The sequence below is a fragment of the Peromyscus leucopus genome, chromosome 17 (assembly GCF_004664715.2).
Source record: "Peromyscus leucopus breed LL Stock chromosome 17, UCI_PerLeu_2.1, whole genome shotgun sequence".
Lineage (NCBI taxonomy): Eukaryota > Metazoa > Chordata > Mammalia > Rodentia > Cricetidae > Peromyscus > Peromyscus leucopus.
Genome location: NC_051077.1, coordinates 24,114,316 through 24,136,660, shown reverse-complemented (window position 1 = coordinate 24,136,660; position 22,345 = coordinate 24,114,316). Strand labels below are relative to the sequence as shown.

Sequence of the window (22,345 nt, the reverse complement as noted above, 5' to 3'; positions counted from 1 at the left end):
TTTATATTCTCTGCCCCTTGACTAGTTGTGGGTCTTAATTTTAATCTCTATCTACTGCAAAAAAGAGTTTCTCTGATGAAGGTTGCGAGATGTATGGATTTATGGGTATTACAACACATCATTTGAGTCAGTTTAATGCCAAGTTCATTTACCATAATCAATGTAGGATCTCCCTTAGGGTCTTCGACTTTACTAGTCATGGTTTTGGCTCTAGAAACTATGCCAAGTATGGGTTTCATCTTGTGCAGTGGGCCTTAAATCCAATCAGTTTCATCTTGTGGAGTGGGCCATAAATCCAATCAGAGTGCTTGGTTACTCCCATGGTATTTATAGTACCATTGCACCAATGTTCATGTTTTGCCAGTCTGGTCTTTAGTGTAGTTTGTACATTTCACAGCTGGTAAGATGGATGATCACTTTTCTCCTCTACTGGTGTGCAAAGCACCTTCCAGCACTGTGAAAGTTAGCTAGTTGGGATGAAAAATCCAGGTCAGTGGCAGATTAGTTACTTGGTTACTTCGTTTCCTGTCATTGAAGTTTGTATTCCCATGCTTGGCTCAAAGTGTTTATCAGTGGTAGGTATGTGTTTTCTGGTAGTCTTTGTGGTCCTTTATGTATAGAACCATTCCATGTACAAGAAAAGGACTGCTTACTGTATCTTTATCCCCTTTATCTCCTTTGGTCTTACTAAAGGAAAACTTCATATGCTATTTTTGAACAGGAGTCAGGAAGAGTGGCTAGCCTAGACTTGTCAATGTTTTTAGCTGAAATGCTTTGCAGTTTTCTCTAATTCATGTGATGTTGGCTATGGGCTTGCTGTATACTGCCCTTATTCTGCTGAGATATATACTCTGTATCCCTAGACTCTCTAGGAAATTGATCATGAAGAAATGTTGGATTTTGCCAAAGGTCTTTTCTCCATCAAATAAGATGATCTTGTAGTTTCTGTCCTTGTCCCCGCATCTTCCTCTCCTCAAGACAGTTCTGAGTTAATGAAACAAAGGGAAGACTCTTGGCACTTTCTTAGGAAGAGGGATTGTTCTGTTCCTTCCTGAACTGGAAATCCACATCAGAAATGCAGGCTGCATCTTCAAACATTACTGCCAACAGGGAACTATAAAGGAAGAGAAGTAAGATGCAATGCTGTTATCTATTCTAATGGGTTCAAGTTGCTGCTGGATTGATTAAGGTATTTGCTTGGTTGCTAAAAGCCTGTTTTCTAAACTTCCAGCCAAACTGATCCTGGTAGTTGTGTCAATTTTTCTAGTGTTTAGTGGAGGCACGTATCCCTTGAGTTTCCTACCTTTCCTTTTCTGTATCTAACACCCACTGGGTAGTATACCAATGGCACAATTTTCCTGTCTTACTCTTAATGTATTTTAGTGTTTTTTTTTTTTTTAAACACATTAGATTCTCTGGCTACATGATAAAATATATGCATTGGTTCCCATATATGTGTTCAATTGGAATGTGAGAAAACTCAGAAATAACAGATCCTCATGAATTATAGGGAGTCTGGGGGCTACATGACACACATGTTTGCTTTAAGTGTGAGTATTTATAATGCCCACCCTTTTTCAATTGTTAGTAGGTATTACTAGATTTACCATTGATCTGATACAGTATCGGTTTGCTAAAATATGACAAGTACTTGTTTTAGTATTTTAACCTTAGTGGGCTATTTGGATGTCAAAAAACATTAAGACTTTAACTGCACATTGAAATGTTTTGTGTCCAGATGGTCTGGCTAATGTGTTTGCCCCTATGGCCAGAGAGTCTTGAAATACAATGTATATTGTCACTGATCTTAAAACAATGATACGCCTTCATTTATCTTTAGAGGTCAACACAAGAATATGTGTTAAACTCTCTGTTTACAGCCAGGTCTACTTTCTCCAAATCACCATGCCTGTAGAATTATAACTGATGAGAAATATTATTTTATTTGTAAGAGAAATTTATGGCTAGTACATACTATTGGGTTTATTTGTTTGCATACATAATACAAGGAGCACTGTGCTGAAGGAAAATCCAACAAGTTGACCAGCAAATGCCATCATAAAATGAAACTCCTTGAAAGGGGATTTTTCTATCATGATTTTTCTCTCCTAGAAGAAAAGTCATTTTAAAAACTTTTTAAATTCTAGTGAGAGATTGTCAAATGTATGATGACTTTTAATGAAAATTTTCAATACAGTGAATATAGGCTAAAAGTGTCAGACCCCTGGAACTGGACTTATAGATGGTTGTAGGTCACCTGATGTGGGTGCTTGGAACCCAACCTGGATCGTCTGGAAGAACAGTCAACACTCTCAACTGCTGAACCATCACTTTTGTTCCACCTGTAACTTTAAGTTAGGAAATTAGGGAAAAAAACTTTAACAAAATAGATTTTTTGTTATGTATCTATGTTTGAGTATGTGCACACACGTGCAGGTGCTAGGGAGGTCAGAGGCATTGAATCCCCCTGAAGCTAGAGTCGGCTCTTGAAAAATAAACGTAATTAACTGACTTACTTTTCATATTGAGGAAATTGCTAAACTTTGCCTGGAAAAACTCTTACAAATATAGGATAAGGAAATACCTACCTCCCACCTCTATCACATGAGCTGAGGGTGACCTGGCTGTGCTCATGGATATAAGGTCTAGAGCAAGCAATGATTTGTTTTGCCAGTATCATTTAACTAACTGCATAAGTAGATAATTTTGGGATTTAGGCAACAATTAAATTTAATTATAATAAATATTTGTTATTTGTAAAGTTTGGCAACAAATTCTATTTACATTCTCTGAAGTTCTGAGTCAATTAACTTTAAAACTATAGAAATAATAGATGGATACACAATCACAATTACAATTCAAATGATAACTAGGGATAGGCATCAAATAGATGCTGACATTTTTCATAAATGACATCAATACCGAATTTATTGTCTGTGAACTGAACTAAAGAAATTATGGTTTAATAATAGATTTAAGACTATATAATAAAGTTAATATAGTTCTGACTATGTAATTTCAGAGAATATTACCATGTTTTGAAAAGATAACATACACAACTCTCCTAGGATATAGCTCAATAAACTTGTATATTTCCCACTGTTTTAGAAACTCATAGGTACAAAATAGATAAACTCAGTGGCTATACACCATGTTCCTATTTGTGACTATACAGCTGAGATTGCCAGTGGACAAATCACTCCACAATTCTGTTATTCAGATCTTAGTGAAAATTAGTTAATAAGCTTTTAAAAATGATAAAACTTACTGAATCAAATAAATATCTCCTGAATTCATCTCCAGTTGTAGTACAGAGTGAAAAAAATAGGCTTTAAAGTTTGAAAATCTGATTATAAGCACAACTTATATTTTGGTTTTCAGCTGCAACGCACAGAAAATTTCTTGTATTTCTGTCCATTTAGAAGATGTGAGGAATGAACACTGTAATGTATGTGGATGTGCTGCATAAATTTAAGTCAGTTCCAAAGGTAACAATGGTTATATTCCTATATTTGTTTTTGATTTTTTTTTTAAATTTATTTGAGCCATTCTAGGAAAACTGTTAATGGATCCCCAGGGCATTCATAAGGCAGATGCTTTCACTAAACAAAAGGAAAATGACCATAGAAGATTAGGTTTGATCTCCTAAGTCAGAATTTCTGAACAATCCTTCAAGAGATGGAGAAACAGTAGGTGACAGTCATGATGTTCCGGTTCTACTGCCTGATTCCATTTGAGTCATGGTGACACAGTGCATGTTTGAGGCTTGGGTCCCCCAAAGCTCCTTTCTCGAGGATAAGGATCTGAACTGGCATTGACATTATCCAGCCCTTTGCCCTATATGCATCATGGTATAGTTATGGTAAGAAGAACAAAACACTTTTGTAACAGTGCACGTCCTTTATAAGTGGAACAGCAGTAAGAATGTCCACACGACATATTTCATGCAGAGGCTCTATCCTTGTACAGTACTAATAATTCTTTTACATACATTCCATGGATTCCTTTACTAACATGTGGTTTCTTTACTAAGGAGCAAACATAGTTCTAAAACGTGAATTCATAGTTACACTGTTATTTATTTCACTCCAGTGGCATACACTGAGAATACTGAAAAAACACTTTGATGTTCCATTGTGGATTACTGAATGTTACATATCCACTTTTATAAATTAAATTCTTTAGGAAAATCCACAGTTTAAAAAAATTTTACAAGAATAAGCTAGCGTATCACAATCAACAAAGAATGAATTCAAGAGTTCCAAATAAGATAGCGTTGGGATCCGCTTCTCTTCAGAGTAAACACTCACTTTATGCAAATCCCACTCGGCTTCATTTAATTAAAAAGCTGAAAGAGAAAGAAAATTATTACACAAGGAGCAAAAGAGAAGCACAACAGCTACTTATCCCATTCTAAATGAGCTCACACAATGTAACAATGCCATCATCATCTTCAGCTAATTGAAACTTTGCTATTAGGATCCGTCTGATTTTGAAACAAGTTCCTGTGACAGGGTCAGGCTTCCAGTGAGGACTGGGTCAGAGGTGACCAATATGTGCTAGGTGAGCAACAGCAACATGGGCATCTAAAATGAAGATTTAGGGGAAATAAAGGGATGGACCTAAATAATACCTACGTTTGAACTTCTTGAAGGAATTTTACGTTCTACTGAATTTATAATTCATTTGCTTATATAAAATAGTAATTAATTACAACCTTGCATATAAGCCACTCTTAAACTAAATATTAAAGCAAAAATGAAATTAATGATTATTGCAGCTGAGATGTTAGAAAACTGTTCAACCTAGTAAGTTTAATATTTGGATGTTTAAATTATATCCTGGCTTTGTCTTTCTGAACCTTTGTTTCCTCGTTAGTGAATAGAACACTTGTTGTGGTAAACAAAGTTCTGTCTAATGCTAATGATGTTTATAAATGCTTAGATAAAACGTACTGAGAGATATACTAAATTTATGTATATATAATATCTTTACATATACAAGTAAAACATTATATATTGCTTTGATATTATTTTATAATTTCTGATTCTATAAATTGCTGTGGGATGTTCTGTATGGCATATGTGTTGCTCTGATTGGTCAATAAATAAAACACTGACTGGTCCGTGGCTAGGCAGGATGTATGGGCGGGACTAACAGAGAGGAGAAAAGAAAGAACAGGAAGGCAGAAGGAGTCACTGCCAGCCACTGCCTGGACAAGCAGCATGTGAAGTTGCTGGTAAGCCACAAGCCATGTGGCAAGGTATAGATTTATAGAAATGGATTAATTTAAGATACAAGAACAGTTAGCAAGAAGCCTGCCACGGCCATACAGTTTGTAAGCAATATAAGTCTCTGTGTTTACTTGGTCGGGTCTGAGCGGCTGTGGGACAGGCGGGTGACAAAGATTTGTCCTGACTGTGGGCAAGGCAGGAAAACTCTAGCTACAATAAATGTAACGTACATATAGTAGTTGTAAGGTTTAATAGTTTTTAGAGAATTGTTAAAGACAGAAAGTATGTGCTTTTGTTTTGGGGGATAGCACCTGATGACTGCAGTAGACAAGTGTCTCCTCTGCAAGGAAGTGATTGGTCATCCCTCTGGGTACAAACCACAGTTGCCACTGAATCCACACAAATGTCAGCAGCAGCTGGCCAGGCAGAGCTGTGCTACGCACATGCACATGCCCTCACTGGCACTCTCTGTCCTCAGTGACAACTTGTTCAGAGGGTAAAGCCACCTTGAGGAGTGAGAGCTAACAGAAATCTTTATCGGATATTGTGTGCATGTAGTAAACTTGTGCTTGTATGCATATCAGCACATGGGTATGGGGGCCAGAGTCTGACATTAAGTCTCTCCCTGATTCACTGTCTCTCTTAGTTTATTGGCTCTGGGGAATTCTGTCTCTGCTCCTGCAATGCTGGGGTTACAGACAGCCCCCCATGCTTGGCTCTGTATGTGGGTGCAGAAAGCACTCTCTTTGCCACAGACTTTTAATTAGAATTGAACAAGGGGGACCTCAAATCTGAGTTAACTGTTCTTTTCCTTCCTTCTCCTCCCACCTCTCTGTGTACAGAAGCTGGAAAACAGTCTCAGCGTTCCTCAGGCACTGTACGCCTTTTTTGTTTTTTCAATTGAACAGCATCTCTCACTGGCCTGTAACTTACCAAGTGGCTAGGCTGGCTGGCTGGGTAGAGAACCTCACAGATCTGCTTTTCTCTGCTAGCCCCACCAATGCCTCTCCATAGCTAACTCTGGTCCTGCTACCCACTTCACCCATCAGAAACGGCTCTCATGACTCTCACATGTCTGGAAGTCTCTATATTCAATTCACCAGGACAAGTACCCACCACCATGTCCTGATTTGTTTACATAAGTTTCCGGGCTCAAACTCCTGTCCTTAAGTTTTCATGGCAAACAATTTACTGACCAAGCCTTTGTTTTGCTTTTAAAGAAATTATCTGAAAATTTCAACATATAGATCAGCTAAGTTAACATTTTATTATTGCTAAAAATATACCTCTATAAAGGCAAAAACAGTTAATATCACCCTTTATATTTCTGTGCCCTTTTAGAACCAGATTTTAAAAAAAAAAAATCTATGGTACTTAGATTGACACATTTTCAGAGTAAAAGTAATTCTGTGATTACACTATTTTTCTTAAATTTAATTTTTACGCATATTTTGCTTGCATCTATGAATCTCATACATGCCTGGTACCCAAGGAGGCAAGAACAGGTGTTGGATCCCCTGGGACTGGAGGTGCAGATAGCTGGGAGCTACCATGGTGCTGGGAATTGAACCTGGGGCCTCTGGAAAAAGCAGCTAGTGCTCTTAACTGCTGGGCCATCTATACAGCCCCCTGTGATTACATTCTTACTATAAAAATTGACTCATGACCGAAAGATACTATCTGTTCACTCTGGGGTTGTTTTTCCAATGATCACAGTTAGGTATCATTAGGAAATGACAAGTGTAACCAAACTAATCATTATTAAATGTCTTATACTAAGCAATAAGTCAAGTTAGTAAAATATTTGCTTGTTTTCTACATATGAAATATTCATTTTCCTTAAAGAATTATAAAAATTATACCAACATAGTGTTCAAGTATTAGAAAAACCTCAGTTCAACACTGACAAAACCTGCTCAGGGGCTGGAGACAGGGCTCGGCCGTTTAGAACACCTGTTGCTCGAGTTTGGTTCCCAGCAACCATATGGTGGCTCACTGTCATACATGCGGAACTCCCGTTCCAGGGGATCTCATGCCTTCTTCTGAACTCTAGGGTTACCAAGCCCGCATGCTGTGCACATATACACATGTAGCAAACATTCATACATATAAAATGAATCTTTAAAAAATGCTTCTTAGAAAAGTACCAGCTGTTATCCTCTGGGTAATCACTCAGAATTGAAGATGGAATGCCCAAGATATGTTTTAACATGAATGCAGCATACTGAATACATCACACTGGTATCAACATTCCATGGTTAGTCTTAGTTCTATCTAGCTTGATCTGATGTATCTTTTTTCTTTTATCTGTGCCTGCCTAACAATGTTGATATATTATCAAACAGTGTAACAGTTCTTTTACACTTATACTTTGAATGGTGCTTAGATATTTTCCCTTACATTATTTATCATAAAGATGTATAAATGTTTTTATATTGTACTTAAGGCTAAATTACCAAATATTGAACATATTTCTCTTATTTGTATTCTCCAGGGCCATTAGTTTTCTGGAGGAGCAAGAAGCTGCCTTGGGTGCCACCTTATGCCCTGCTGTCCCCGTAGTACTCTCCATCAGGAACAGATCTCACGGTGGCAACAGGACTCTGCATTTTCAGTGTTGACTCCTGGCTGGCTGGTAATGATTGAACATACACTCTGTCAACCGAGGCAACAGTATAAGCTAGAAGCTAATGAGCAAGGGAGTGAACTGTTCACATGGACACTGAACACCAGGTAAGAGACTTGTACAGCTATCCTTAAACACTTCTGTTCCTTTAGCCTCAGGTATGTAGCTATGCTCACACTGTCTCTGAAGCGTTACTATTGCTCAAGGTATGTACGGGACACCGAGAAATAACAGATTATAATGTTGAATGGGAGGATGATCTCAAATGCATCTTTCTTTATGTTGGTTCTTTTATTCATATCCAGGATACAGAAAAACAAAACAAACCAACAAACACTGCCCTTAGCTTCATGAAGGTAACATTCCAGAAGCACACTAGTAAGTTCATTACTTAAAATTCAAAATAACGTTTTATAGAACATGATCCAAATTTTCTCAAGTCACAGCCTCCCCTTTTAAGTCACTTTTAAGCAGCAGTTAGCAAAGTGCTACAGATCATCACTGTTAAGGACTTGGCACAGAAGGGTGCTACAGGAAGTGGAATGACAAGCCATGTTCCTCACACTTTTCTCTAGGGAGAAAGTCCCAGGCACAGAGAGTGTCGCTAAAACGGCAGCAGTGAGAAAAGAATATGAGGGGACCAGTCCTTTAACAGTGTAGGACAAAGATGTGGGCTGAGTACAAGGACTCTACCGTTTCCAACTCCTACGTCAGGGAGGAGCTGGAGAAAACATCCTTTGGGATGCAGAGATGATGCTGAGTTGGAGCATGTAGAAGCAGCTGCTCAAGTAATTATTTAGTGCTAACACATCTGGCAGTGAGATAATAAAAAAAGAAAAACAGAGGCATGATTGGCATGTTAAAAATACAGGGCATGAAGATTGAAAGGAAAAACTAGTCACTTATGTGCTATAAAGGTCAAAGGTTTATCCCGATAGTCACACCCCCATGAGTGCATTCTAAAATGCTAGGAAACAGTGGTTCACTGTTCCTCTTGGTTTTTACCTCTCCACCTCTTCCTGATGTTTTGAAAACCCAAGATGTACACAGTGTTTTGGACAAATGCATTTTGGTCCAACTGGGAGCTAATGAAGTATTGAGATCTTTGACTGCATGTAATTCCTCATTCCCTGCTCTTGATGTCCTCAAGGCAAGGGAAGAGTCAGGAGCTCTGGTGGCCGGGGTGGAGTCTCTGACAAGAGTCACATCTGTGCTAAAAGGGATGCTATCAGGTTTCTCTTCCAACGTGTTCAGGGGGAAGAAGGACCTCAGGTCTCCACTAAGTACAGTGAGGGTTGGCTCTTTTCTTTTTTCTTCTTCTTCCCTGACTTTTTTTTTTTTTTTTTAAATTTTTGAGGCAAGGTGTCACTGTGTCTTCAGGACTTGCAATGGGCTCTTGATCTCTTGATTTTCCTGTCGCCCTCACAGTGCAGGTGGCAGGTGTACCATACCCGACCACTAGTTCAACTTCCCTTCCCTGGAGCTGGTGCTTTCTTTCACTGAATCAGGTTTCTAACAGTATGCAATCTTCTACATTTACAAGTGTTAAATGGGGATGCTATCGAGAGTAATTACTGTCCTTAGCCAGATCTCATTAGCCTAAAGTCCTGAGGCTCGTTCCTTACTAAGAGTCTAGGGAACCCGGGAAAGTCTTCAGCTCTGAAACAACTTATCCCTTGAAGAGGTCTAAAGAAATTCTGGCCTTTATTAGGAATAAGAGACCCCAGGGAAGGAAATTTCTCTATTTATAGTTACAGAAGGTAATAGCTACCAAGTTTAACTACTGCAAGGTCAGTTCTGTACACAGTTTGTACAGAGAGGCATACTCAGTAAGAATTTGGATGACCTGACTATTAATAAAGCCGGCATGTGTGAAATACCTTACTTGGACCAACTCCTCTCTGCATTAGTATTGGTCCATGGGTGAAGCCCCGGGTAGAATAAGAAGCTCCAGTGCACCACAGAAATAACTTTCTAGGGTACTCCTCTGTTCTGAGATTTGAGTAGTTAGAATGTATGGTGAAGAATTCAGACACTATTCTGAACTTTTTATTAAAATGATCTTGGACTTATTTTTATATTAGTACTAGATATTAAGAATTGTACTGTTAGCCGGGCGGTGGTGGCGCACGCCTTTAATCCCAGCACTCGGGAGGCAGAGGCAGGCGGATCTCTGTGAGTTCGAGGCCAGCCTGGTCTACCAAGTGAGTTCCAGGAAAGGCGCAAAGCTACATAGAGAAACCCTGTCTCGAAAAACCAAAAAAAAAAAAAAAAAAAAAAAGAATTGTACTGTTAATAACAACAGGGATTCGGCTACATTTTTTTCCCTAGGTGGAATTAAAAATTTTTGTTCACCAATTTAGTTTTATATCCTGTAAAGTGACAACAAAATAAGTGAACCAAAATGGAGGGGACATGTTTGTACATTATTATTCAAACAACACATGTTAGTTTGGCGGCAAACTAATGACTATTGGTGTCATCGGAGGACTTGTCCTGGTAGCTGCTAAGTAAGGCAGTGTCAGGCTGCACTCAGCTTATCTCAGTACCTACTCACAATACAGCATCTAATGTAACCTAAGTGTTTGCAGGGTGGGAAGAGGCAGGCTCAGAGGGGATGAAAAGACTAGCCTGAGGTGAGGGAGTTTAAGTGCCAGGGTCCAAATCACATCTTCTCACTCAATGTCCAGATCACTTTCCTGAACACCACAATGAAATGTAACAATACGGAAAAAATAATCCTTAAGATTTGATTTCCATCTGCACATTATTCTTTTAAGATTTAGACTGAGTTATTAATCTAGACAAGAGAGGCAACAAAAGATCATGAGAGCATCCCCTCTTTTTCTGCACCATCTGCCTGGGCTCTTACCCCACTCTTCAGAGCTAGAACTCAGCCTGAGAAGGCAGCACCACTACAATTCGGTCACTATCATGCAATCTACGCAGAAGACCTTTCTGTATGTTTACAGCTCCGGATTGTGCATTTTCCTTGTAGATGAAAGGTGGATATCTGAAATGTATAAATGACTACAAAATTTGTCAACCCTATATATTACAAGCCTCTTCCCCTTGCTAAGCACATTCAGGCTCAACTTTCCTCTAATTTTAAGTGTCTTTCATTTCTAATTGCTACTATGAAGTTCCTCAATGGAATGTCATCACACACTTTAATGGTATTGATAATAACTCAAAATCAACTCCAGGTACCTTTCTAAGATGAGAGGAATTTTTTGGGCCCACTATATATACCAAAGTAACAGACAGTCTGCTTGTTATTTAACTATCTTTACATAAATTCTCTTAGTGGTGTGGGGCAAATGTACATCTCCAGGTATGTGACTCGCATGTATGAGAGCTCCTAGAGTGGGACACAGTTCCAGACCAGTGCTCTTCACTCTGTTCCATGGTTCCTCTGTATTACCTTAAGGTAGACAATGTTTTGAGGAAAACAGGTTGAATTAACAAGTATATGATAGCACCTACTATGTGCATAGTCCTCTGTAGACACAAAATGTGTCAAGAACTGTTCCCCAAATAATCTTCCAAAAGGGAAAGAAATGAAATGTGGATAAATTGTATATAAAAACTTAACAAAACAATGGAGTGAAGCGATATAAAGTAAATGCTCAAGTGCCTGGTGCAGATGAAGAGAGGTGAGGTGAAGTCACTGAGAACCAAGAGCACTTCAGGGACTTTACATTTATCCACATACAATTCTGAGGTAGGTATGTATAATCTCATATAAAGAAATAGCTAAAGATATCAGAACAGGTGCAGAAACCAGACACTTTTAACTATCTACCTGTCTCCAACCCCCTAAAAGTACATCAGAGCTGAGCAAAAATGACGAGGAAGTAGCTAATTCTAAGACTACATTAGTAAAGAGATCTAAGGTATTTTAACCAGATTTTGTGCAACTATAGAGGTAGAGCTCTTATTTCAAGTGCAAAAATGAGCCCCAACCTTGCATTCAGATCTTCTGCTTCTAATGATTATTTTCTCATTATGCTACTGTGTCACTCTGAGCCAATTAAGCCTCCTCAGACAGCTAACTAACACAGTGACGGAATACAGAGATTTCATGCTTTCTCCTACTACAGTAGAGACTTTGATGATCCACAGACGTTTCTAAGAGACATCTACAGAAAATACTTGTGAGTCTGAGTGCCAGGAGAAAAGGCTGAGAAGGTAATTATCTCTAAGTAGAGACCACCATCCATCCATGCCAGCATCCTCTTCTTAGAGAACAGAGCAAGGGGGAAAGTCAGTTCTTATTCAATATATAAATGAAGTCAGTGCTATCAGCAAAATGGCTTCAGAATTATGTCTCAGATGGTAATTAGATAAAATCTCTAAGAATCTTGGCATTTCACTGGCAAGTTTCAAGGGACTCTGGAGCCCAATTAAATTCATCAAAAGGTTCAGTGAAAATCTATTCTTTGCTCAAATGAATTATGTAAATATGAACCAAAGCTGTTTGGTGTGCACTGTGAAGAAAACTCCTTTTAGAGAGAAGTAAAATATGAGTGTCAATATTTATATCAGAATTAATGACAATTAGCATTAAACATTTATAGAGTAATTAATTACTACTATACACTGGTATTATAAGTGATTTACATATATCATCTCATATAAATAAAAATGTGGTCTATAAAATTGTCTTTATTTGTAAACAAGATCACCTAAGGTTAAAAAAGTTAACAATCTGCCTATGGTCACAACCAGACTAGGATTCAAGGCAAGTCTACTTGTTAAGGTTTCAAAAGCGACCTGTGAATTTAGTTAGTATATGGAACAGGTTGGTGCTGCAGACCACTCTTAATACTAACAAGAAGAAGCCTTAAGAAAGCAAGACAGGTATTTAAAGTAGACTTTTATGCTTTAAGCAGGTACATATGAAGACAAAGAAAATAGAAATTTTAAAATTTGTGTGAAAAAAATGTGTTGTGTGGGCCCACTTCATTTAAAGTACAAATGAAAATGAATAATCAGGAAAGGATCACTTCACATAGAGGAAATGAAAGGTTATAGAATATAATGGAATGAATTAAAAATTGTGAGGAAAGGAGACACTGGAATGAAAGGCAAAACTTGTAGGAATTCCTAAAGAAGACACTGAAAAAAGAATATTATAACATACACTCAAGATAGTAATTTCCTTCTGAGTATCCATGAGTGGGCTGACCCTCCTCCCCACCGCAGCAGCACATTACAGGGCTGGGTGCTTGGAAAGGCTGCCTCCTGCTCCTCACTCAGACCTCTCGCCAGGACACCCTGGTTCCCAGGCCCTCAAGCTTGCCAGCTTTCTTTCCACTGATTCCTTTGCTTGACAGCAACTCCACAAGTGTTTTCATCTAATCTACCGGATTTCATACTCACACCACCAATTCTTTAGTATGATTTCTACCTCTGAGTCATTTTAAGAGAGTTCGTCTACATTTCTAGCCACATGAGTCCAATTCTAGAATAGTGGAGCCTTCACAAGGAATGAGTCACCGTATAGAGTGAAAGCTCAGCTTCGCACTGGAAACAGGCTAAGCAGGCAGGGACTTGATTCAGATGGTCCTACTGTGTGCAGGATAGTATAAAGGGAAGGCTTATGCTAAGCGTTCGAAAACCTTCCTTCCCCAGTAATTTCTACCTTTTGCCTAGTTAAAAAACAAACAAACCAACCAGCCAACCACCACCACCAAAGCCTAAACCAAACCCAGAGCAGTGGAGAGTTACTGTACTAAATAACAATCCCTTACAAGTGTGCGCACTGGAAAACTACTCGTAGTAAAAATAGTGCTGTCAAATCTAACGCTGTTATAAGTAACTACATTTTTTTTCCTTTTCGTAGACATCACATTTGTATCTACATAGGATATAACCTCTGAATACAATTACATGCCCTGATACACAGGGAAGCTATATTAATTTTCCCTTTACACTTCCTTACTGTTAACTAAGTAAGGTTGAGAACTTCATGACGACTCCTGCTAGCTTTTATAATTTTTAAAACCAGAGAGGTATTCTGTTATTGTTTTTGTTTTTTTGATATATTCTAAATGCTACACAGATAGGAATCAATTGATTTTTAAATACTTCTGCATTCTAGATGAAAGACCAAAACATTGTTTCTTTTCATATTCTGCATCCCTTATAGACCACACATGACAGAATAATATAATTAATTTAACCACCTCACACACAGAACTGAAACTGATGTCTGATAGCAATACAATGAAGAAATGAGAGATTCTGTCTGTTTCACTTTTTCTTTTAGAATGTGTGTTCCTGAAAATGTCTAAAGACAGATGATCCTACAAATCACATTTAATCCTCACGTTTCTCCTCCTCCCTTAATAGATTTCTTTTCAATGATTGAGGCAAGAAGAAAATGAACGAGAAAGGTCCAACTGAGAGACTAGTGTTGTTGCTCTAAGAGTGCTACAAATCTTTGGTATGGTCTAAGCAGAATCATTCTCTGTCCATGCAGGGTAAATATGTAATGTATGATGAGGGTTTATTTTCTATCACAATATTAGTTTTCCTAGCACCTCAGCAGACATGAGCATCAAACTCTCTAAGGAAGGATACAGAGGGCTTTTATGTTCTCAGGAGAGAGAGAGAGAGAGAGAGAGAGAGAGAGAGAGAGAGAGAGAGAGAGAGAGAGAGAGAGGAGAGAGAGGAGAGAGAGAAAGAAGAAGAAGAAAAGAAGAAGAAGAAGAAGAAGAAGAAGAAGAAGAAGAAGAAGAAGAAGAAGAAGAAGAAGAAGAGAGAAGAAGAGAGAGAGAGAGAGAGGAGAGAGACAGTTAAGTTTTAAACATGGTTCCTAAACAGGGAAGAATATGGTCAAGAGACAAACACTTAGAAGTAACCAAAATGATAGCCCAGCACAATGACCGAAAGATGCTTTAGTGACCGATACCCAACAATAATTCTTAGAGTGAATCCCCAGTTCTACCCACTTCTAACCTTGACACTTGGTGAATTGAAGATCTTACATGATTTTCAGGATGATGACTTAAGAGTGGCCAGAGGTAAGGTTTTAATTTTTACCTTTCAAGTTGGATCTTCTATTTTTGGAAAAGTTACATGTCTGTACTGTTCAAAAGATGTTGCAATGTTTAAAGGACACTGAAAAGTAGATTATATGAAAAAGCAATCTTGAAAATGAAGTCCCAATTATGCAAAATAACAAAGAGAAGTGATTGTGTCAAAGTCTGTTCCTTAAAAGTCATTTTGCTACCTATGTATATACACATGCACATGCATTCTAAAATGAAAATACATTGGTACCAAGAACTGTCTGATGTCTCTGCACAGTTCATGATGCTAAAGAAATGTTGAGTGCCCAGACCTTGCTTAACAGTGTTTAAAAGCAGAGGGCTAGTGATTTGGACCCTTACATTATTAACCCCAATTAACCACTGAAACACAGTTTAAAAAGAAAACATCCAGATTACTATAAATGTCTCACCTGTATGGATAGCCGTGATACTTTGAACGAAAGATTGAAAGTAGAAAACTGAAGAAGAAGACCACCAGGCCTAATCCCACGAGACAAATTACTAGGAAAAGAGACAACATTGTTAGGGGCTTAAACATGCAAATGTCGGTGCTTCTGAAATGCATCCAATTCCAAAATACTTACAGGCAATAGTTCAGGCACATACAAGGACCACAAATCAGATAATCCACAATACAACGTATTCATTATTTTCCACGTTCTTCTCAATGAAAATGTACTATTTGGGGCATGAAAACAACAAAATTGACTGATCTAAGACTTGTGGTGATTTTATTTTATAAAGTCCCAGAGGGATCAAAACAGAACCAAATGTGAGGACAAGCCACAAACACGATTTGCTGGCCAAGACAGCAGGAACATAGCACTTAGCAGATGCTAAAAAAAAAAAAAAAAAAAAAAAAAAAAAAAAAAAAAAACCTCTTCCCAGACACCCTGCAGTCTTCACACAGAAATATAATTTTAGCTATTGGTTTCATGATTGTCTCAGTAGAGACCATGTTACTTAGAAATACTACATCTCAGCAAACAAAAGGCTAGGAACAAAATCCTATGGGTAGGAAACTGTCCTTAGTGAAAGCCAGGGAGGAAGAGACCATCCAGAGCATGTCTCGGTGTCGGAGTGAGGGAGCTGTGCTCTTTATGACAGAGCAGAGGCCATGTTCCATGTGCAGGCTTTCAACACTATTGCAGTACTGGAACCGGACAGCAGGGACAGTGCTTTCTCAGTTCCCATTTCCTTCTATTATAACTGGGATAGGTGACTAATGAAACATATTAGTTGCCCTTTGCATATACATATAATATTTAAATAACAGTCACTGCTATTAGTACAATTAAAATCTGCTTCTAAAGTTTAAGCTGTATACCCAATTAAATGTAGACATACTTAGAATAAAAAAGGAGGTGGTGGCCCACGCCTTTAATCCCAGCACTTAGGAGGCAGGAAAATCTCTGAGTTTGAGGCTAGCCTGGTCTACAAAGTGAGTTCCAGGACATCCAGGACTGTTACACAGAGAAACTCTGTCTCCTAAATCTGTCCTATAGAATTAGACATTAGTGTTACCTAAATATCAGTTATGAATAAAACATTTGAAAGATAATTAATATACATTTGTTAGTCTGAGGGAATATTAAGAGAGTGACACAATGAGATTGAGACGTTAAGTGAGAAGAACACCGCAGTCAAACAGATCCCTGCTTCGACAGTGGGGAAGGAGCCGGGAGGAAGGGTCTGACAGCAATCCTGAAATGTGAAGTGGTCCATGCAGTTTTGTTAGGAATATGAACAGCTGTTCACAGTACAAATGATAAAACATCAGGAACATTTAGTAGCAGTCAGTCACAGCTTCTGTTGTGACAACATTGAACTGTTAGCTTCACATGACTACTACCAGAGAATAAAGTAAAGCACCTTTTAAAAAAAACTGTATCATCTCCGAGTATGATTCATATCAGACCCAGGATACATAGCATGTAAATTTCTTACAGCTATCTCACTGAGCTTAGATAGTTTCGTTTCATACCTTCTCAAATACAGTATTGACCACATACTCTTTTCTTTCCTACTTTCTTAGGGTACCATTTAGAAGAGGAATGGAACAATGGAGAACGAGGCTCCACATCTGTGATCAAGCAAAGCTGATGGACCAACGTGACTCTCTGCAGTGAGAGCAAGGCGCTACTCCTTGAATGGAGGAGCCCGTGAGATAAGAGCAGGAGGAAGGCCTCACTGAGGCCCGCACTCTTCTTCTCCAGGCAGAGTGACAATCCCAGCAGTTGTGCAAGTCAAAACCCTCTCTTTCTTTCTCACATGCATCCCAGCCTTCCAGTCCACACATACAAGTTAATGTGGAGGTAAGGGGAGCAGGGGTTACACACGGACAAAGCTTTCCTAAACTCTGTATCATAGTTGTGAGATTAAACAACTCATTACACAGCTCTTACTGTAATTTAGATGGGGAGAAATAACATTACTATACAACCACATTAAGCATATGGGCTCATAAAAATGCCCTGCCAACCCCAAGAACAACATTTGTTTATGTAAAAGATGTTACTATGCTTAAGGCAATGTGCTCAGTTCTGAGTCTTTTTGTGTTAGTGTAGATAGCATCAGAGTACCATTGAGGCCAGGCTCAACTCTATACTACCTCCAAACATTTCAATACTTCATGCTTGTAAGTATTCAGAAGTCACTATGGCTCTTTTTTTTTTTCTCCCCAAGACAGGGTTTCTCTGTGTAGTTTTGGCGCCTATCCTGGATCTTGCTCTGTAGATCCACCTGGCTCTGCCTCCCCAGTGCTGGGGTTAAAGGCATGAGCCACAGCCGTCCAGCCACTATGGCTCTTTTATACACACTCATAATACTTCAAAGTACAATAAGAAAAAAAAAAATCTAGATTTTTATTTTAAATATTTTAATGAATTAATATTCTTTTTGGGACCCACATGCTTTTCATATTTAAATTTAGGTTGTAAAACAAGTTCAGCAATTATACAACAAAATGGGTTGCTGCAAACTATAGCTGTATTTACTGAATGATCTGTTTTAGAAAGCCATAATACTAACTCTGAAAAGTTCCAAGGAAGGACACCAAGACTCAAGCCTTGTCCTGTCCTGACAACTTTCACAGGGCAGCAGATATTCCCCATATTCTGCCGTGTTTGCATCAACATCCTTCACTTTAAGAGTTAATTTCTGTCCACAATCCTTGGATACGGAACAGTCCCAACAAAGGACAAAAGCTAACTTGCTTAACCTAAAATGCTGGCATCCAACAGGGTTGCAAATTATGGGATAGCAACAGAAGAGCAAAGTCCCTGGAAAGGGAAGTTCCTGCCTCTCCTGGAACAGAGATCCCTGTGGTCTCCTAAATGTCAGTAAAAGACATGGAGGGGATTGGAAGGGAATCAAGTATCTGTGCACAAAAGAAGCTTCAGCAGCAGCTCCCCCATCTGCACCAGCTTCGGTGAGATACCTGAGTCTCATGACATAAAAATGCATCGCTGCCAATAAAATCTCTGAAGACTGACCATCTGTGCCGTGAGGAGGTGCCAGCACAGAGCGGCTGTAGCAGAAATGGGACAGAGCAGCTCTGACAGGGTGACGCCACCTCCCCGCCTGTGCACGCAACTCAAAGAAAGCACTCAGATGCCATTTTGGAAGAAATGTTTTCAAGTTCATTTTGCACACATCAAATAAAGAAAAAAACAAGTAAACCAAAATCTTAACTTCCTTCATCACAGACCTCTCGTCCTAGGGAAGTCTGTGTTTACAAAAAGTTGTTCTGTGTCCCCTTTGAATTAAATAAATCCTAAGACTAAAACAAAACAACAGATATGGCAACATAAACTTACTCCGTCTTTTCCCGACATCCCCTTTGGAAGTTGCTGCTTCATTTAGAAGAACCATCCCCATGGTGATAGCAGCATCTACAGTAGTTGTCAAGGAAACCATAGATAGGTACGAATAAAATCTGCTATTCTTTTTTTCCTGGGTCTGAATATAATGTTCCAGAACGGATAAAGGACAAATGTGAACAGGTGATTGACAATCAACTCTTTGTATATTACAATTACCAATCTTGGAGTTTGCTTTGATTTTTCAGACTTTCATTAGCATATATGAATTATATAGTTTTTAAACATTATAAAATTTCATGTTTTGCGTAAAATATATTCTATGTTTAGTTACAGTGACACACATTATTGGCAATTCTAGATTAGAATGTACTCACCAGGATTTCTTTTTCGTTTTTCTCATTGTTACAGCATGTCTGCATAGGTCTGTAGTTCTTGAATTTTAAAAGTATTACTCCGTAGAGTCTTTAGTTCAGGTACCAAGAACAGTCATTTATACGCCTTATACAATCAAGCAAGCATATTAGGATACAATCTGACCAATTGAGAAGGACCTTGAGCCACTCACCTGACATTTTCAGAATGAAAAACAACCATGCTGTTGATATTCCTATTCACTGTCAACTTGACTAGGTTTACAATCACCACGTAGATAGCCATAGCCCATGGCACAAGGGGGGTGGGGGAGTGGGTGTCTTCTGAGGTCTAGTGGGAGAGAAGACCCACTCTGAATGTGGCAGCCCCATCCTATGAGCTGGGATCCCGAGCAGAATAAAAAGGGAAAAGGAAGGAAGCTGGCTGAGCAGCAGCAGTCACCTCTCCGCTTCCTGACTGCACATGCAGTGTGGCCCGCTGCCTCATGTTCCCACTGTCCTGCCTTCCTTGCCATGATGGACTGTGTCCCCTCCCAAAGGGACTTAAAGTAAAGTCCTCCCTAAGTGGCTCTCATCAGTTATTTCATCACAGCAGCAAGAAAAAGGACACTACTCACTGACTTAATGTCTACTTACAACTGTTAATTTACTCAGACCAGATGCCAGGTGTTAGAGTGATGGGCATGTCATACCATTCAAACACTTTTGAGATTATCTACTGCTAAGATTTTAGACCTTACCAACTCTGGAAATATACAGTATGCATCTGTTCAAATGTCAAATCAATTTTAAAAAGTTAGAGAAAAATAAAAGAATTGTAGCTCAGAATTTTTTTTCCATTTCCTTAATTATAACTTCCTTGTCTTCATTTTTCCTATCATGTACGTGAATATGGCACCATCAAGTATGTCTCTTGATTCATCCCTAAATAGCAAAAGCACAAAGGGTACTACTTGGCTGTGTCTATACAAATAAATGGAGGAAGTCAGAGAAAGTTAGGTGGAGTATTATTCCCACACTGAGTTAGTTTCCATAACAACAGTATTGAAGTTAAAGTTATATTATTAGTATTTGAGTTAGTGCCAAGACTCATTACCCAACATCTGGATGATAATACCCAAGTCTTCAAGTTATTCTTTTATGTTACCATGACCTCTCTATGTAAATGATTGTCAAACTGTTCCAGCTATTATAGCACTGGAACCTTTTCTGGAAAAATAAACTAGCAGACAAAACTTTGCTAGAGGCTGAACATTATCAGAGATGTATCCCCCCAGCACTGGGTAGTGCTGTCTGTCCCACCCGACACCATCATACACCATGTTCCCTCAAGCTTTCAAGGGAGCCTTAGCACAGAGGCATGAGTCGGCTCAAGTCTGAATGTCACTGAATTCGGAGTGTCAGTCACAGATCTGGTCTGGTCATGAGAACTGTCCTACAGAGTTAATGTGAGAGTCAGTCTACAGACTGTAACAATTCATTATTTTTAAAATGTTTTGGACAATCTACTGTGTGAGATCCTCTTACTCTGTAATTCCAGAGTGCTAATAATACATAATGGAAAATGAATTAAAACTGTCATTTCTGTTCAGAGACAGGGATTTCTAGTGTTTGGCTCTGCTTTTTGTTATAATTATTTTAAAAATACTATTGTTACAAATGAATATGACTGATGTTGATCCTTAAGGGAGTTTTATTTTAATCTTTTTCTATAACACTCATTTATATTCAAATATAAATTATATCCTCTACATTTACATATGTATTTAATCAAAAAATTCATACAGAATTGTGAAGAATTTTAACCAAAATAAAACCTTTGTGAATAGTAAAAATGTAACTATAATGTTTAGAATTCTATAGGTACTCAAACCAAAGCCAATATTAATTTCACAATTATATCTGACAAATAGCAATCTCAAATCTGTCCATAAAATTGTGCATAAAGTGATAGAAAATTATGTCTTCAAAATGAAAACCCAGGCAATTTTAATGAACATAAAGCTATATGTAAAGACAGTCTCAGGGTCAAATGATACACAGAGAACACAGATGTTCACTTGTGTTTCACAGAGACATAACCTCAGTAGAGAGTGTATCTTGGTGGTATAAGGACCTGTACAAACTACAACTGTCCACTTGTGTTTATAAACACCCACACACTGGAACCTCCATGGAAAGTGTATCCTAGTGGTGTAAGAATGTGCAACCCTAGCACTAGGGAAGCTGAGCAGTAAGACTGTGACTCAAAGTAAAAGAGCAACAGCACTTGCCTGCTGGGTTCACCCTACTGGGCCCGGGGTTCTGTCTTCTGTGTGAGAGAAAAAAATGCAGGATGTTAATTCGATGAGTTTTCTTTTATTTTTACTATCCTTTACAGTGCCGAACACTGAATACTGCACATCTCATCTGAAAAGCTTTTGGATTTCTTACAAATTGAAGATTTCCTGATAGAAGATTCTAAGATTTTTTTAAGAGTATAAAATACTTGATTGCTGTGTCTCAAGGCACCAGGCTGTTCCACCACCACCACCACAGTTTCTCTTACAGACAGTGCTGCAAAGGATTGCTCTTTACAGGACTTTTTACATGGATGCACACATCCCCTGCACCCAGCCACAGGGCATTCGAGGCTAGGCATGTGTACTTTCCAACTTGTTAGCTGTAATGCTACTGCTCTGGAGGAAGAAAAGCGTCTCCATTTTCCTTACCTGGCATGGAGTACTGCTGATACCAGCAAGCTGTAAGGAAGCAGCAGCAGCACCACTCGAGGCTGGGCATCTCTGCCATGCTTACTGCTTCTGTCATTTCTCTTCTGCCCAGTTAAGCATCTGGATTTGCCAATGGCTATGTCTCCATTTTGTTCTGAATACTAGTTGAACAAAGTGTTATACACAGACTCTCCTACTTTATGTCTTTGGCGTTTATTTCATCACGCAGAAGTTTTTACTTTTAATGTGGAGAAATTCATGTTTTGCTCGTTTTCTTGCTTATGAAATGACTTTCTATCTCTAGGTCTTCAACTGTTCCCTAATCTTTTCTTCTCAGAGCTGTAAAGGTCAAGCCACCCCACTGTCCTGTCATGTCCCATCATCCTGTGTTCCCCTACCACTGCAACCCTAGACCCCAAGGGACAGGAAAACTTCTTTTGTTGAATATCTTACAGATGTTGATGCAGGTACTATTACCAGTTTGTAAATAAAACAACTGAAGCTTACAGAAACTCTAA

General features: G+C 38.6%; 1 protein-coding gene and 1 long non-coding RNA gene across 2 annotated transcripts in view; one reads left to right on the top strand and one right to left on the bottom strand.

Annotated features, from left to right (window-relative positions):
- LOC119089220 overlaps positions 1-18,716 on the top strand; it is a 57,073-nt gene extending 38,357 nt beyond the window's left edge. Inside the window, exons 3-4 of the long non-coding RNA XR_005093093.1 lie at positions 7,729-7,967; positions 16,957-18,716. This is a non-coding gene — a long non-coding RNA (uncharacterized LOC119089220). The remainder of the gene's footprint in view (positions 1-7,728; positions 7,968-16,956) is intronic.
- Tusc3 (tumor suppressor candidate 3) overlaps positions 1,918-22,345 on the bottom strand; it is a 116,128-nt gene continuing 95,700 nt past the window's right edge. The window contains exons 5-7 of the mRNA XM_037211686.1: positions 18,740-18,814; positions 15,332-15,422; positions 1,918-4,348 (exon numbers count right to left, since the gene is read on the bottom strand). Of these exons, the coding sequence (XP_037067581.1) occupies positions 4,333-4,348; positions 15,332-15,422; positions 18,740-18,814 (182 nt within the window). The 3' untranslated portion in view covers positions 1,918-4,332. The remainder of the gene's footprint in view (positions 4,349-15,331; positions 15,423-18,739; positions 18,815-22,345) is intronic.